This window comes from Kogia breviceps, chromosome 10, assembly GCF_026419965.1.
Source record: "Kogia breviceps isolate mKogBre1 chromosome 10, mKogBre1 haplotype 1, whole genome shotgun sequence".
NCBI classification, from domain to species: domain Eukaryota; kingdom Metazoa; phylum Chordata; class Mammalia; order Artiodactyla; family Physeteridae; genus Kogia; species Kogia breviceps.
Genome location: NC_081319.1, coordinates 76,074,730 through 76,090,041, shown reverse-complemented (window position 1 = coordinate 76,090,041; position 15,312 = coordinate 76,074,730). Strand labels below are relative to the sequence as shown.

Genomic DNA, 15,312 nt, shown 5'->3' with positions numbered 1-15,312 from the left:
TCTATCAAGCCAGCCGCTCCTGGGTCATGGGGCACATGGTAAGACCAGTGGATGCCTTGGGTGTGAGCTCATTTGTACATTTCCTTGGCTATAAAACGTGTGCCCACGTTGGAGGCCATGTTATGTGGCATGCCATGGTGATGGATAAGGTATTCTGTATGTCCATAAATGGTGGCACTGACAGAAGTACTGTAGGCAGTGGTGAATTCATACCTAGAATATGTGTCTGTTCTCTCTTTTTCTTATATACGTTATTTTATGTATTTATGTATTTACTTATTTACTTACTTATTTACTTACTTGTTTACCTACTTATTTACTTATTTATTTACTTGTTTATTTATTTACTTATTGATTGATTGATTGATTGGCTGCACCTAGCGGCATGTGGGATCTTAGTTCCCTGACCCCTGTGTCTGTTCTCTTGAGGATAAAGCACAGTCCATCCACACCCACATGGGTGGGTGGGGGGCAGCAATCAAATCAGTTTACACCAGGTGAGAATGGTACCCAATCAGGCTGTAAGTAGGATGGTCACTCAGCACTGGCTACAGCCAGGTTAGCCTCAGAGAGGGGAAGACCATGTTATTAAGCCAAAGCATAACTTCCATCCCTGCCATCATGGGTCCACTGAACAAGCCCTGGAGTGCCTGGGGGAAACGGCTGACCGTGGTCCAACACCTATCACTTTGTCCACCTGATGACCATTCTTTCCCACGCTTTATTCTGGGTCATTGCAGTTACCTTGCCTTTGGCTGTTAAGCACTACCATCTGCTCTTTACTGCACCAGGATACCATTATTCTCATCAAGATCAAGGAATTAAGTTTCACTATCCAGCATCCTCCATTAGCATCTCCAGCCTACAGAGGACAGCCGTCAGAGCTAGCCAAGGATGCTGGTGGCCCTTACCAATGCATTTCTTAATGCGTTGGTGAAGGGAGTGTTTTCCAGACTCCCTTAAAATACATGGCTAGGGGTGGCTAAGCAGATTGCATATAATAAATCCAATCCAGCATTCCCATCTCTCTGAGATTTTGGATTCCTTCCTCTATAGTATGCCAGGGAAATTCTGGCATCTCAAGTTTATTAACTCTAGGTTACCATTAAGTCCAGGCTTTAGTTAAACATGCTAGCAGGCTATGAATTCCTCTCCCAGGTGCTCGAGCCAATACATGAAGTTCCAAATCCTGGATGAGCATCCATGGCCATGAGTTTGGCCAAACTGGATCTTACACTTCATGCTCCTGGGTCTGTTTCCCTTCGAACCCTCTTCCACACATGCTCCCGTGGCTCCTGCCAAGGCAGTTTGCCAGGGCCTGTCACTCTTTCTGTCTGGGGGTATTCTCCTCTTAGTATGGGCCTTGTGCTTCTCCACCCAGGCTGTGCTGGGATTCTAACTCATGAAGGGCCTGCGGCCAGGAGGGATGGAGGCAGGAAGGGTTCTGAGGCTGATGTCCCAGGAGACAGGATCACGACAAGAGGAGATTGTCTCTACAGACAAGACACTTCAAAAGAATTTAGGAGTTCAGAATTAGCCTTATCCATGTCTGTCCAAATGTCCCCATCTCAGGCTCCCACCCCTTCCCCATCAATGCCTTCGCTTTAGCATAAGAGACCTAGAGAGCTGAGGTTGTTTTGTTTTGTTTGTCCGGGCCCTGTGGCTTGTGGGGTCTTAGTTCCCTGATTGGCAGAGAAAGCTCAGAGTCCCAACCACTGGACCGCCAGGAATTCCCTAGAGGGCTGAGTACTGAGTCAGCCATATGATCCCTCTCTGTAGGAGGTAAGGGACTCCTTCAAGGTCCCATCAAGGAGTCCTAACTGCTCACTCACATTCCTCATCAGGAACTGGTCCCAGTTCTCCGTTCCCCTGCATATGGTCCCGGAAGCCAAATGACTCCCCACCATAGTGAAGAAGGGCCACAGCCATTCCATCTCCCATCTCCCCACCCCAGCAAAGCAGTACCCTACACTTCATCCCTGCCACCCCCAATGATAATTTTTGTTTTTCTTTTTTTTTTTTCCAATGATAATTTAAGTAATAGTGATACCTCTGCATGCAGTGCATTACCTGGGTGCATTTCCCCCACTGTAAGGAGGTTTCCTTTACTCCCTGAATTTTTTTTAAAAATTTACTTATTTATTATTATTTTTGGCTGCATTGGGTCTTCGTTGCTGTGTACAGGCTTTCTTTAGTTGTGGCGAGCGGGGGCTACTCTTCATTGCGGTGCACAGGCTTCTCATTGTGGTGGCTTCTCTTGTTGAGGAGCACAGGCTCTAGGCGTGTGGGCTTCAGTAGTTCTGGCTCGTGGACTCCAGAGCGCAGGCTCAGTAGTTGTGAGGCACGGGCTTAGTTGCTCTGCGGCATACGGGATCTTCCCAGACCAGGGCTCGAACCCGTGTCCCCTGCAATGGCAGGTGGATTCTTTTTTTTTTTTTTTTGTGGTATGCGGGCCTCTCACTGTTGTGGCCTCTCCCGTTGAGGAGCACAGGCTCCGGACGCGCAGGCTCAGCAGCCGTGGCTCACGGGTCCAGCCGCTCCACAGCATGTGGGATCTTCCCGGACCGGGGCACGAACCCGTGTCCCCTGCATCGGCAGGCGGATTCTCAACCACTGCGCTACCAGGGAAGTCCGGGGTTTTGTTTTTTTTTATAAATTTATTTATTTATTTTTACTGTGTTGGGTCTTCATTTCTGTGTGAGTGCTTTCTCTAGTTGCAGCGAGTGGGGGCCACTCTTCATCGCGGTGCGCGGGCCTCTCACTATGGCGGCCTCTTTTGTTGTGGAGCACAGGCTCCAGATGCGCAGGCTCAGTAATTGTGGCTCACGGGCCCAGTTGCTCCGCGGCATGTGGGATCTTCCCAGACCAGGGCTCGAACCTGTGTCCCCTGCATCGGCAAGCAGATTCTCAACCACTGTGCCACGAGGGAAGCCCCAAGGTTGGTCTTAATCTCATAAAGATGTCTTCATCTTGCCCTTGGCTGGTTGGAATGGTGGAGGAGAAAACCAGAGCCCCCCAGGTAGGATGTTGGGAGTAGAACTGGGGCCAAGGACATCTGAGAGAGAAAGGGAACCTGGTGATTTAGGAGGGAGTCCAGAAACTGATGCAGGCCACAGAGAGAAAGGTGAGTTCTTCCTTCATTCAGTGTTCGGTTAAAAACCCCAAATGGAGTACTGGCATTCAGCTCTAGTGCTAAGCACCCGTAGTTAGCGCAGATCCCACAAGTTCAAGAGAACAATCCCCAACAAGACTGCTCTTGTTCAGGTGCCAGCTGCAAGTTCAGAGGGGTCCCAGGCCACAGGTGCTTCTGACTCCCTGGGTACAGTTTGGGGGAATCCCACAACCCCCTTCAGTTTCAAGAATTCACTAGAACAATTCACAGAACACACAGCTCAGGAAAGTGCTATTCTTAGGATTACAGTTTTATTAGAGAAGATACAAATTAGCAGGACCAGCCAAATGAAGAGGCACATAGGGCGAGGTCTGAGAAGGTCCGGCATGCAGGGCTTCTGTGTTATCTCCTCGTGGAACCATGGCACATCACCCTCCTGACACATTGATGAGTTCACCAACCAGGAAGCTCCATTGAGCTTTGTGTCCAGAGTTGTTATAGGGGTTTCATTGTGCCGGCATGGGTGATTAAATCATTGGCTGGAGGCTCAACTCAATCTCCAGGCCCCCTTCCTGGACCCCCCCCATGGCTCAAAGCCCCAACCCTCTTCCCATAACTGGCCAGCCTCAGTCCTGAAACCATTTAGGGGCCACCATGAGTCACCTCCTTGGCATAAATTATCAAGGCCCACCATGAATATCACTTCTAATACTTGGGAAAGTCCAAGGATTTAGTCTCCCGTAAGGAACCAGGGACAAAGGCCAGTCAAATTCTTTGTTATACAACACTTAGTTTGGTCAGTTTCCTCCAGACTGGCTTCTCAAGCTCACTCCTTCCAACTTTTCATCTTGACAAATTTTTTAAAGTTATTTTAAATTTTTCTTTTATATTGGAGTATAGTTGATTTACAATGTTGTGTTAGTTGCAGGTGTACAGCTAAGTGATTCAGTTATACATATATCCATTCTTTTTCAGATTCTTTTCCCATACAGGTTATTACAGAATATTGACTATAGTTCCCTGTGCTATACAGTAGGTCCTGTTGATTATTTTATATATAGTAGTGTGTATATGTTAATCCCAAACTCCTAATTTATTCCTTCTCCCAACCCTTTGGTAACCATACGTTTGTTTTTGAAGTATCTTGAGAAATTTCAAACCATTTAGATTCACCAGCTCTTAGCAATTTTGCCACATTTGCTTGCTCTCTCTTTCTCTCTCTCTCATGACATTTCACCCATAAATACTTCAGCATGTATCTCCTATGAACAAGGTCATTCTCCCGCATAACCAAAGCACAGTTACCTAATTTAACACTGATGTAACACTGTCATCTAATATACAGAGTATATTCAAATTTTCCCAAGGGTAAAATGTCCTTTGTAACTGATTTTCCCCTCATTTTGCTCCAGTACAGGATCACATTTTGCATTTTTCACATCTCCTTTAGTGTGACATAGTTCCTCAATCTTGTCTTTTTCTTTCTGTCTTTGTCTTTTATGGTATCAACATCTATAAAGCATCCAGGCCAGTCATTTTGCAGAATGTCTCTCACTTTGGTTTGTCTGCTCATTTCCTCCAGTTTAGATTCAGAGTGAACACTTTTGGCAGGAACACTACAGAGGAGATACAGTGTCCCTGCACCTGTAGTGTCCCTGCAGTGCATCACTTCAGGAGTCAGATGATGCCAGTTTGTCCGATTAGTAGTAATTAAGCTTTGCTTACTTGATTAAGGTGGTCTGTGCCAGATCAGGCTAGCTTTCGATAAACTTAGAAACCTGGGTTTTATTGGTATTGGCTTCCCAAGCAGCTGGAGGGAATGTAGCACTCCTGGCCTGCCTTCATCTTCTCTCCTCCCCTCTGGGAAAGCCTGGAATAGTCCTGACGGCAGGAAATGGGGAGAGAGTGGCGAGGCTCTGCAGTGGTGTCCTTTGTTCCCAGTTCTCCTGAGACCACTGGAGACATCTCCTCCATTATTTTCTGTCTGGTGCTCTGGAGCCTGGGATGGAGGTTATCTCCCTCGCCCTCCCCCCACCACGTGTCTATGCAGTAGTCTCAGCGCATGCATGAACGCAGGTGTGTGCGCGGTGCCCGGGCGAGTGTGCAAACGCAGGTGTTTTTGCCTGCATCGGCGTGTCGGCAGGCAAGTTCCATTCTGTGCAAGCCTTCCCGTGTTTTGTTTTGTTTTTTTGTGTGTGTGTGGTACACGGGCCTCTCACTGTTGTGGCCTCTCCCTTCGCGGAGCGCAGGCTCCGGACGCGCAGGCTCAGCGGCCATGGCTCACGGGCCCAGCCGCTCTGCGGCATGTGGGATCTTCCCGGACCGGGGCACGAACCCGCGTCCCCTGCATCGGCAGGCGGACTCCCAACCACTGCGCCACCAGGGAAGCCCCTTCCCGTGTTTTAAAGCACTCCATGTTGGAGGCTGTGGGGCGGGCCAAGTGGTGTATGTGTGCGTGAAGCGTTTCCGCGCGGAGCATGTTTTCCAGTGCTCCCCGCTCTCTGGGCCGCTTGGTACAGTCTACGCCCCCCTTCACTTCCTCCGACGGTGGTTGCACCCATCCCTCCCGGAAGCGCTCAGGCTCCAAGCCAACTATGGAGCCCTCCGGCAGTCAGAAGGGGCCTGGCGCGGCTCCTGCACCCGCGGACTCAGCCTCGGCCTCGGTGACCCTGGCGCAGCTCCTGCAGCTGGTCCAGCAGGGCCGGGGTCTCCCCGGCCTGGAGAGGCGCCACGTCGTGGCGACCCTCGGCGAACCCACGGCGTCCCGGCTCCCGCGGAGGCCCAAGCCCTGGGAGGCCTCGGGCTCCGCCGACGCCCCCGCGCCGCCCTTCCAGACCCGGGGCCAGAGGCCCGACGACGCTCCCTATGGGCAGAGGACCCTCCTGGAAGAACCTGGCTCCGGGGAGGCTGCGACAGCGCCTTCCTAGATGGCATATATAGTGGGTTCCTGAGGCTCGAGGTCCTTTGCAGCTGTGAAGGAAAAATGTTGCTGCCCTATCAGCAAAGGACGCTGCACCCATCTAGCCATCAACCAGTACTGCGGCCCCGTCGGCGAGCCCTAGGGAACCCAGGATGGAGACAAATGGGCCGCCGGCTGCCAAGCTCTCAGCCACTGCAGACACTACCAACGGCGCACCCTGAGGGGGCTTAAGATGGGAAAGAACAGGATACTGGCCGTGGATAGCGAAGGCGCATATCAAAGGCAAGGTGTCAGTGAGCCCAGACTCTTGCATCTACCTGTTCACAGAAAAAAGCTCAATTCATTAACGTGAGATGTCGGGTTCTCTTTAATTAACAGTAATCTTTTGATGTTCTGACTACCTGATTTTGTTGCAGAACTCCTACCTATCCTTCAGAGCAGTCCCTCAGAGCTATCTGAGAGGCTGCCTCCTGGGCTTGCGTCCTCAGAAAGTCTGCCAAATAAAATAATTCTCAACTTTGAGGTTTTGCTTTTTTTTTTTTTTTTTTTTCAGTCCACAGTTTTGGTGACCATGGAGGGAACCAGAGCAGACTTCTCCTCTTCGCCTGAACTCTACGAGGAACCGGACCCTTGGTACTGGCAGAGACCTCTTGTGCCCATCCGCCTCCTTGGAGAGTTCATACGAACTTGGGTGAGTCTCTCCTGGTTCTTGGATCTCCTGATTATCGGTTGATTATCTTGAGTTTTAATTGGCAGTGTCTAACAGATGCCTGGCTCCCCAGCTGAAAGACATTGGGGAGTGACCTCCCGAGTTGAAAGATACGAGGGGAGCCCAGTTGAAAGACACTGGAAGAAAATGCCTCCCAGCTGAAAGATACTGGGGTATCCCGGCCGAAAGACACTTGGATTTGTTCAGTTGAAAAGATATATGGGGACTTCCCTGGTGGTCCAGTGGTTAAGCCTCTGCGCTTCCGCTGCAGGGGGCACGGGTTCCATCCCTGGTCAGGGAACTAAGATGCCATACCGTGCGGCCAAAGGAAAAAAAAAAAAGTACTGAGCAGTCTGTGCTGAATGTTTAGATAAGAGGGTGACCTGATGTTTTCCTCAGATTGGCTACCTTAATAAGAATTTGTCAGGATAAAAGTGCACTAGTAAATTTTATCCCCGACGAATTCAACTTTAAAACGGGAAATAGATTCTCTCAAACAAAAACGAGGGGCATCAGAAAACCAAACTCCGATTAACACTCCAGCCAGATTCATGAATGTACGGAGCTCATACTTGCAAGTACCTACTTAATTGGGAGTCAAAGGAAATCTCACCCTGAAAATGACTCGGATTGGGCTCATTTATTGAATACGCAGTTAAGTTAGAAAAAGCCGGCTTGATAAAAACATCTTTTCAAAATTCTGACCTTAAAAAAACAAAAACAAATAAAAAAGCCCTGCTGGGGAAGTTTCATTTCTCTTCCTGTGTCTTTGAGATGTAAATGTTCTACCTGATTTTCTTCCAGCCTTTTGCATGTATGGCTTTCGAGAACTTGGTCTCTGCCATCCAAAAGGTGCACATATGGTGTACAGTTGGCAGCCAGTCAATTTTTTTTTTTTTTTTTTAACGGTACGTAGGCCTCTCACTGTTGTGGCCTCTCCCGTTGCGGAGCACAGGCTCCGGACGCACAGGCTCAGCGGCCATGGCTCACGGGCGCAGCCGCTCCGCGGCATGTGGGATCTTCCCGGACCGGGGCACAAACCCGTGTCCCCTGCATCGGCAGGCGGACTCTCAACCACTGCACCACCAGGGAATCCCTCTGGATCTCGTTTAGGCAGCAGCCTTCACACTCTCTTGTGGGGAATGCCTCTTGCATCTTATTGGTTTGAGTCACTATTAAGATACATCTCATTAATGGCCAGATGATGGAGCCTTTAAATTGGAAAAACTCTGAATTGGTAAAGTTTTAGGGAGCTCTCATTATAACTAGCTGTTTTATTGGTACCTATGAGGGAAAAAAAAGGTGGGAAAAATGTATACGATGGTTAACCTAAGAACTCCCTTAGTTTAAAACGACCCCCCACCCCCCAAAAAAATGGTTTGGGAAGCCTTATTGTGGTCTCTGCTTCCCCTCAGTGGGTCTTATGGATAACAATGAAAACATTAGAATAATTAAGTTTAATTAGGTTGATTAACAGGAAAACAAGAAAAAACTGAAGGGAAAGTCTACGGACTTTTTCCCAACAAGTTGGAAATTTTAAAGTGGTTACTTAAAAATGGAATAAATAAATCAGACGTTAATGGGATTAAATTAAAGGTTTGATACAAAACTACCTAAGGTTGGATGGGCCAAAGGGACCCACTATTGGTTCCCAACATTAAAGGGCCCCGAACAAGTCTGCTCTATTTACCCTAGTTTAAAAAAATATATTTAAAGGGCTGGAAAAAATTAAACTGAGATACTTGACCAACAGTTACTTGGGGCAACAGGCCAATTAATCAACTTAAAAGATTGACAAAAGCGCCTGAATCCCTTGGTGCCCACTGGACCACCAGGGGAGTCCCTGTCTTGCAAATCTTGACAACAGCAATGTAAATACAAACCACAGAAACCTGAGACTGAGCCTAATTAATTCAATCAGAAAGAACCTGAAACCAAGGAAGAAAAAAAGGAAAAAGTGGCCTTTTTAAACTCAAACAGCTGGAAAGTCTCCCTCAGCCAAAATCTAATTCATAGCCTCCTTAAGGGTTTATCAAGGACAAATACAAATCTTAAAAGTCTTTTCCATAAATAGTAAAGGCTTAGTCTTCTGATCAAGCGAATTTAATTCATTCCAAGTGTTATTTATAAACTAGTACGTTTATATTGTAATAACTGATTCATAACTAAGTGTTTTTTTTTAACAAATACTATTTTATTCTTTACAAAATACATAGTGATCATAAGGGTACAGGTCACAAATTACAAACGGGAAAAGCACAGGGAAAAGTTGAGACAAATGCGTTAAATGACAACAAGGTTGTGTCCATCTAGAGGGGTGGGATAGGGAGGGTGGGAGGGAGACGCAAGAGGGAGGAGATATGGGGCTGTATGTGTATGTATAGCTGATCACTTTGTTATACAGCAGAAACTAACACACCATTGTAAAGCAATTATATTCCAATAAAGATGTTTTAAAAAATGACAAGGTACCCATTAATACGGAATCCATTTAGAATAAAACAGTTCTTTGTTAGGCAAGGCCAAGAGGAAGTACCTTGTTGAGTAGAAAATGCCAGTTACCTAGAAATATACTTCTACCAAAAAGTAGAAAAGTGTTAGTAGTGTACCTAAATTAAATCGTAGCATATACAGGTTCAGTGTTCCTCAGTACCACCATTGGTTTTAGGCAGGAATCTGCGAGAGGCTTGACTGCCTATCTTGCTGGAAGAGGAAAGCCCCAGGACTGATTAACTTCTCTACCTTCCGTAAAGCTTTGTTCAGGTGACTTTGGAATGTGGTGTCAAACACCCCATTCATTTCTGCCATAAGTTCCCACAGAACAGACACTATGGACTCATCACTGGCACTCAGAATCCACACAAAGAATTTATTCCACAGTTCACCACCTTTTATCTCAGAAATATTTTGGCTAAGTTTCCAGAGGGACCCATCCCAGAAGACCTTGCAGGTGTTCCTTGAACAATAGTAAATATGCTAAATCTGCTATACCAAACAGATCTACCTGGTAGGGAGAAGAACATTTAGCCAGGATCTTTTGTCCTTCCAGAATCTGTACAGTCTGAAAGCCGCTGAGGTTAACAACGTCTAGCTGTGCCCTAAGGTCAACACTGTAGGAAAAGTCCACTATCTTCAAAGCTTGATTGTTCTTATTACAATCATAGGGATCGTGGATTCTGTTTCTAAGAATCAGACTCCTTGGACTCAAGTCACCGTGGACTATTTCTGCTTTGTGTAGTTTCTCCACCATTGTCAAGAGGTTATAAATAATCAACACTGTCATTTCATGGGTAATAAATTCACTGTATTGAAGATCCTGAAGGGTGAAGCAGTTTATATATTGGTGCCAAATGATACAGCCATCTTGGTATTGATACCAGCTACACAAATTATCACACTCCTCATTTAAACGTTCCTTTAACTTGAAGTTGATATAAAAGTCCCATGGGACAGGTTGAGAAGATACCTTTTTAAAAAATAGATTGATTTATTTATTTTTTGGCTGCGTAGGCTCTTCGTTGCTGTGCGCGGGCTTTCTCTAGTTGCGGTGATCGGGGGCTACTCTTTGTTGCAGTACGTGGGCTTCTCATTGTGGTGGCTTCTCTTTGTTGCTGAGCACGGGGTCTAGGTGCGTGGGCTTCAGTAGTTGTGGTTCACGGGCTCTAGAGCGCAGGCTCAGTAGTTGTGGCGCACGGTCTTAGTTGCTCCGTGGCATGTGGGATCTTCCCGGACCAGGGCTCAAACCGGTGTCCCCTGCACTGGCAGGCAGATTCTCAACCACTGTGCCACCAGGGAAGCCCCGAGAAGATACCTTTATTATGGTTAACTCTGCAGAGTTTCTTGGGGTCACCCAGAATAATTTGTCGTCTTCGCATAACAGGTTTTCTTGTTTAATGCAATAATTTTCATTATCTAATTCAATTTCCTTCTCTATTTCCAAATTAGGCATTGGTCTATCTTCTACAAAAAACTCTGCAGTGGTACTCAGCTCTGGTTAGGATTTTAGTAGTTGTCTGCGATACTGTGAACACCAGGGTGACTGAGTAGGGCTGTCTGTAGTCTCACTAGTGAGCTCCAGTTTCTCAGGAATTTGAAGGCATTTGATGGAGGAGGTGCTTGTAACTGAGGCAGAAGATCCAGAGAACCCAGAGGGGTGTGTGGCTTCAAGGCTGTCTTCAATAATTGGGCCCCAAACTGCCGTACTCCACACTCCAGAGGCCCTCCTTTCCACATGCTGCCTCTCCCCTAATGCGCAGTTCCTCCCAATAACTAAGTTTTTTTTTTTTTTTTTTTTTTCTTTTTTTTGCTGTACGCGGGTCTCTCACTGTTGTGGCCTCTCCCATTGCGGAGCACAGGCTCCGGACGCGCAGGCTCAGCGGCCATGGCTCACGGGCCCAGCCGCTCCGCGGCACGTGGGATCTTCCCGGACCAGGGCACAAACCCGTGTCCCCTGCATCGGCAGGCGGACTCTCAACCACTTGCGCCACCAGGGAAGCCCCCAATAACTAAGTTTTAAAGTGAAGCTGTGAGATCTCTAGTTTTGTCTGTTTATGTGTCTGTGTGTACATTATTATGAGACATTATTATGAGATGTATGTACCTCTAGAAATATTATAAAAACTAAAACTTAAAAAGAGCTCTATATAATTGACTTAAAAGTAAGGTGTTACAAATTAAATATTTCTAAATATAAAAGAAAGTGGTTGGGCTTCCCTGGTGGCGCAGTGGTTGAGAATCCGCCTGCCGATGCAGGGGACACGGGTTTGTGCCCCGGGCTAGGAAGATCCCACGTGCTGCGAAGCGGCTGGCCCCGTGAGCCATGGCCGCTGAGCCTGCGCGTCCGGAGCCTGTGCTCCGCAACAGGAGAGGCCGCGGCGGTGAGAGGCCCGTGTACCACACACACACACAGTGGTTGGAATGAATTTCAGGTTTCTGTGATCTAAGAAATATTCAATTTTAAATTAATATCTCATTTAAAAAATATTTTTTTATTGATGTATAGTTGATTTACAATGGATTAGTGTCAGGTGTACAGCAAAGTGGTTCTTTTTCAGATTCTTTTTCTATAAAGGAAAAGAAAATATTGAGTATAGTTCTCTGTGCCATACAGTAGGTCCCTGTTGGTTATCTATTTTATATATAGTATAACATCTGGTATTAAAGCTAGCTTAAGCTCGCTGACTTAATTAATATAGACATGTCTTACTGTATTGTACCTAGGTTTACTAAAGGTCAATACATTCATGTCTTTTTTTTTTTTTTTTTTGGCTGTGTTGGGTCTTCGTTGCTGTGTGTGGGCTTTCTCTAGTTGCGGTGAGCGAGGGCTACTCTTCTTGGTGGTGTGTGGGCTTCTCATTGTGGTGGCTTCTCTTGTTGTGGAGCACGGGCTCTAGGCGCATGGGGTTCGGTAGTTGTGGCTCGTGGGCTCTAGAGCATAGGCTCGGTAGTTGTGGCTTGTGGGCTCTTAGAGCGCAGGCTCAGTAGTTGTTGTGCACGGGCTTAGTTGCTCCACGGCATGTGGGATCTTCCCGGACCAGGGCTTGAACCCATGTCCTCTGCATTGGCAGGTTGATTCTTAACCACTGTGCCACTAGGGAAGCCCTGCATTCATGTTATTTCAGTTACAGACTTTGTCAACAACAACAACAACAAATTAACGTGATAGGATAATATTTTCTTAAGTTATAAAATGAAGGTAAGTGAGATAAAAGTTTTCAGGTGAACTGTTTAAGAAATAATTATGTCTTGGGTATGTCTGTCTAAAATAGTTTCTCTAGATTTTTGGTAACTTGAGTTTTGCTAAGTTAAGTTAAATGATGGGAATTTATTGAATGTCCAGATCGTTTCAAATGAGATAAAATGCTGAAACATTAATTGCTAAACAGGTCTAAAGTTAATCACTTTATTCTTCTTAGGAAAGGAAAAACTAAAGATGTCTGGGTTTATTACAAACATATCTTGTACCACATTGAGGAAAGAAATTATATGTTTCTAGAGGTTATGGGATACTCCAATCAGGGAATGCTGGTATGACAAACAGCTTATAATTACTTGCTGCTTGTTGGTTTGTCCTAGAGATTAAGGTTTTTAACAGTTAAAATTGTAGTATGTAATTAGAACTACTAAAGATAACAAGGGAAGTATTTCAGTATGCAAGGAAAGTAGGATGTGTGTTTTCAGCAAAAGAAGGTATGAGGAATGGAAGTACATTTTGTTAAGGGGAAAAAATGATTTTGTCCTAGAGCTGGTTATTTCTGTATTAAAAAAAATAAGGGACAAACTAATATGAATACAGAAACTTGTAGAAGATTTGTAAAAAGGGAGCCCTGAAAAAGGAGTTTTATACATAGTCAGGCTCATATTAGATTCAATTTAATTTCGTAAATGGATTTTGTTATTAAAAGTAGACTGGTGCAAGACTGGATTTGGTTCTCTCTTTTAAGAGAATAAAGTTTTCTTGAAATACTGCTTTTGGTAACAGATTTTGTGAGTTTTTTTTTTTTTTTTGACATTTTTTGTCACTTTGGTTAAGTGAGTATTGTTTCACAGTGACCTGTGATCCTATTTGACCAAGTGTTAATATTTTTGACAAATATCCCAAATATCAAATTCTAACAAAAGTTCTTTTGACCTCTGGCTAACTCTGGGATGCTTCAAAGAAACCCTAAGACATCTCAGAGAGGAATATTAATTAGGCCTATTTGGTATGTTAAATTACTTGAGAGACATTGTCAAATGATTGGAGATGAACCTTAGTTATATTGTATGGATAAATGTTATAGATATTCCAAAATTTATGTGAAATTCCTAAAATTCTGATATGCTCTGGTATAGTGTTATCAGTCATAATTCTAGTTATTATCTTAAAATGTTACATGTCACAGAAATATCCAAGTTTCTTGCCAATTGCCTTGTAATCAGATCTTTAACCATGCCATTTGTCTTGTCATTTATAGACAATCATTGTTTTACTCTGATGCTTTTATAAAATGAAAATCTTCAAGAAAATTCATAAAAAGGATTTCTGACAAATGTAAGTTTCTGATAACTTTTGGATCATACCACTGAACTAGGTAAGAAATTACAAAACTCTAATGGCAAACCTGAACACTTCATCCAGATCATCAGAAATTAATTACATGGGACTGAATAAACTGATAAACATGATTTATAATTTTATGACTTTTTCTGTAATATCCTGGCTTTTAATCTTGGTTTTCTAGAAAAACCTTTCCTCTTGTGCTATGACCTACAAAAATTTGATAAAGTATACCTTTATAAACAAAGATGAAACATTTATCTTTTTCACTCTACCTAATCCTTACAGAATTTGGCTTCTCCAGCGGGGTCTCCTGTGGACTTGATGGTTTATTACAACCAAATTACAACTAGTTATACTAATCATTGTTTTAATTTGTTCCCTTTGTTTCCAGATTGTTTATGCTTTGTGTCTCTCTCTGCTGTACTATGACCTTATTAATGTTACTAGCTATATTACTTATTCCATATAGTTTATAAGATTGTCTCTTGCATTACCCAATGTGTAACCAGGTCTCCAACAAAATTAATGATGGCTAAACATCTTGAGAAAATAGATCAATAATTGTAACAGTGTGATTCTAGATATGAGAAGAAGCAACAAGGGAAAACATTTCCTGGATCATAATAGACTAGTAAGACAGGTGATCCAGAGAATTTTAGATTATCAACAGGGCCTAATCCAAAAAAAGTTAACACATTGAGTAGGCTATCAACAGACTCTTTGCCTGATCTAGGAATGAGCCTTCCTAGCACCATGGGACAAAATTGGTCATGAAATGTCTCCCAAATGTTGGTCGAATTTTCACTGTGGGTGAAAAATGTTGCCTGCCATATCAACAAACAAAGGATGCTGTGGCCATCACGCCATCATCCACTACAGACGCCCCTGAGGGACAGGAGAGACAAATGGGCTGCTACTGCCAAGCCCTCAGCCACTGCAGCCACCCGAAGGGTGCACCCTGCAGCGACTCAGGAAGGGAAAGAACAGGATACTGGCCCTGGACAGCTAAGGTGCATAGCAAAGGAATGATTTCAATAAGCCCAGGCTCTTGCATCTTCTCATACATAGAAAAGTGTTAAACTCGTTAACTTGAGATGTTTGGTTTTCTTTAACAGTCATCTTTTGATGTTCTGACTACCTGGTTTTTGCTGCAGAACTCCTGTATATCCTGTAAAGGCTGCTTCCTTACCTCTTCGGAGTGGCCTCTCAGAACTATCTTGAGAAGCTGCCTCCCAGGCTTGAGTGCTCAGAAAGTACACCAGATAAAACATAATTCTCAACTTTTAGGTTGTGCATCTTTCAGTCGATATAACTCTGAGATCTGGAGGGTGTGACTATGTCCTGCATAGACTAGGACCCTGGATACTGGCCACTCTGCTGTTTCTCTTTTGTGCATTCACCACCACCTATCAGCTGGACTTAAGCCTCCTGGGAGCATCACTGTGGTTGTTGTTTTTAAATTTATTTATTTATTATTTTTGGCTGCGTTGGGTCTTCATTGCTGCACGTGGGCTTTCTCTTGTTGCGGC

At 44.8% G+C, this 15,312-nt stretch overlaps 1 protein-coding gene and 1 pseudogene across 1 annotated transcript; one reads left to right on the top strand and one right to left on the bottom strand.

The window, feature by feature from the left end:
- Positions 1 to 5,687: 5,687 nt before the first annotated feature.
- C10H6orf226 (chromosome 10 C6orf226 homolog) lies at positions 5,688 to 6,549 on the top strand. Its single transcript, XM_059075708.2, has one exon. It carries the CDS (start codon positions 5,707 to 5,709, stop codon positions 6,037 to 6,039), a length of 333 nt encoding a protein of 110 aa, XP_058931691.1. The 5' UTR covers positions 5,688 to 5,706; the 3' UTR covers positions 6,040 to 6,549.
- A 2,777-nt stretch (positions 6,550 to 9,326) lies between these two features.
- Positions 9,327 to 10,225, bottom strand: LOC131764188 (mitotic checkpoint serine/threonine-protein kinase BUB1 beta pseudogene; annotated as a pseudogene).
- Positions 10,226 to 15,312: the final 5,087 nt, after the last annotated feature.

Bases quoted from the DNA above. Each gene is read 5' to 3' on its own strand.
- C10H6orf226 (XM_059075708.2), top strand. From the start codon at position 5,707: ATGGAGCCCTCCGGCAGTCAGAAGGGGCCTGGCGCGGCTCCTGCACCC.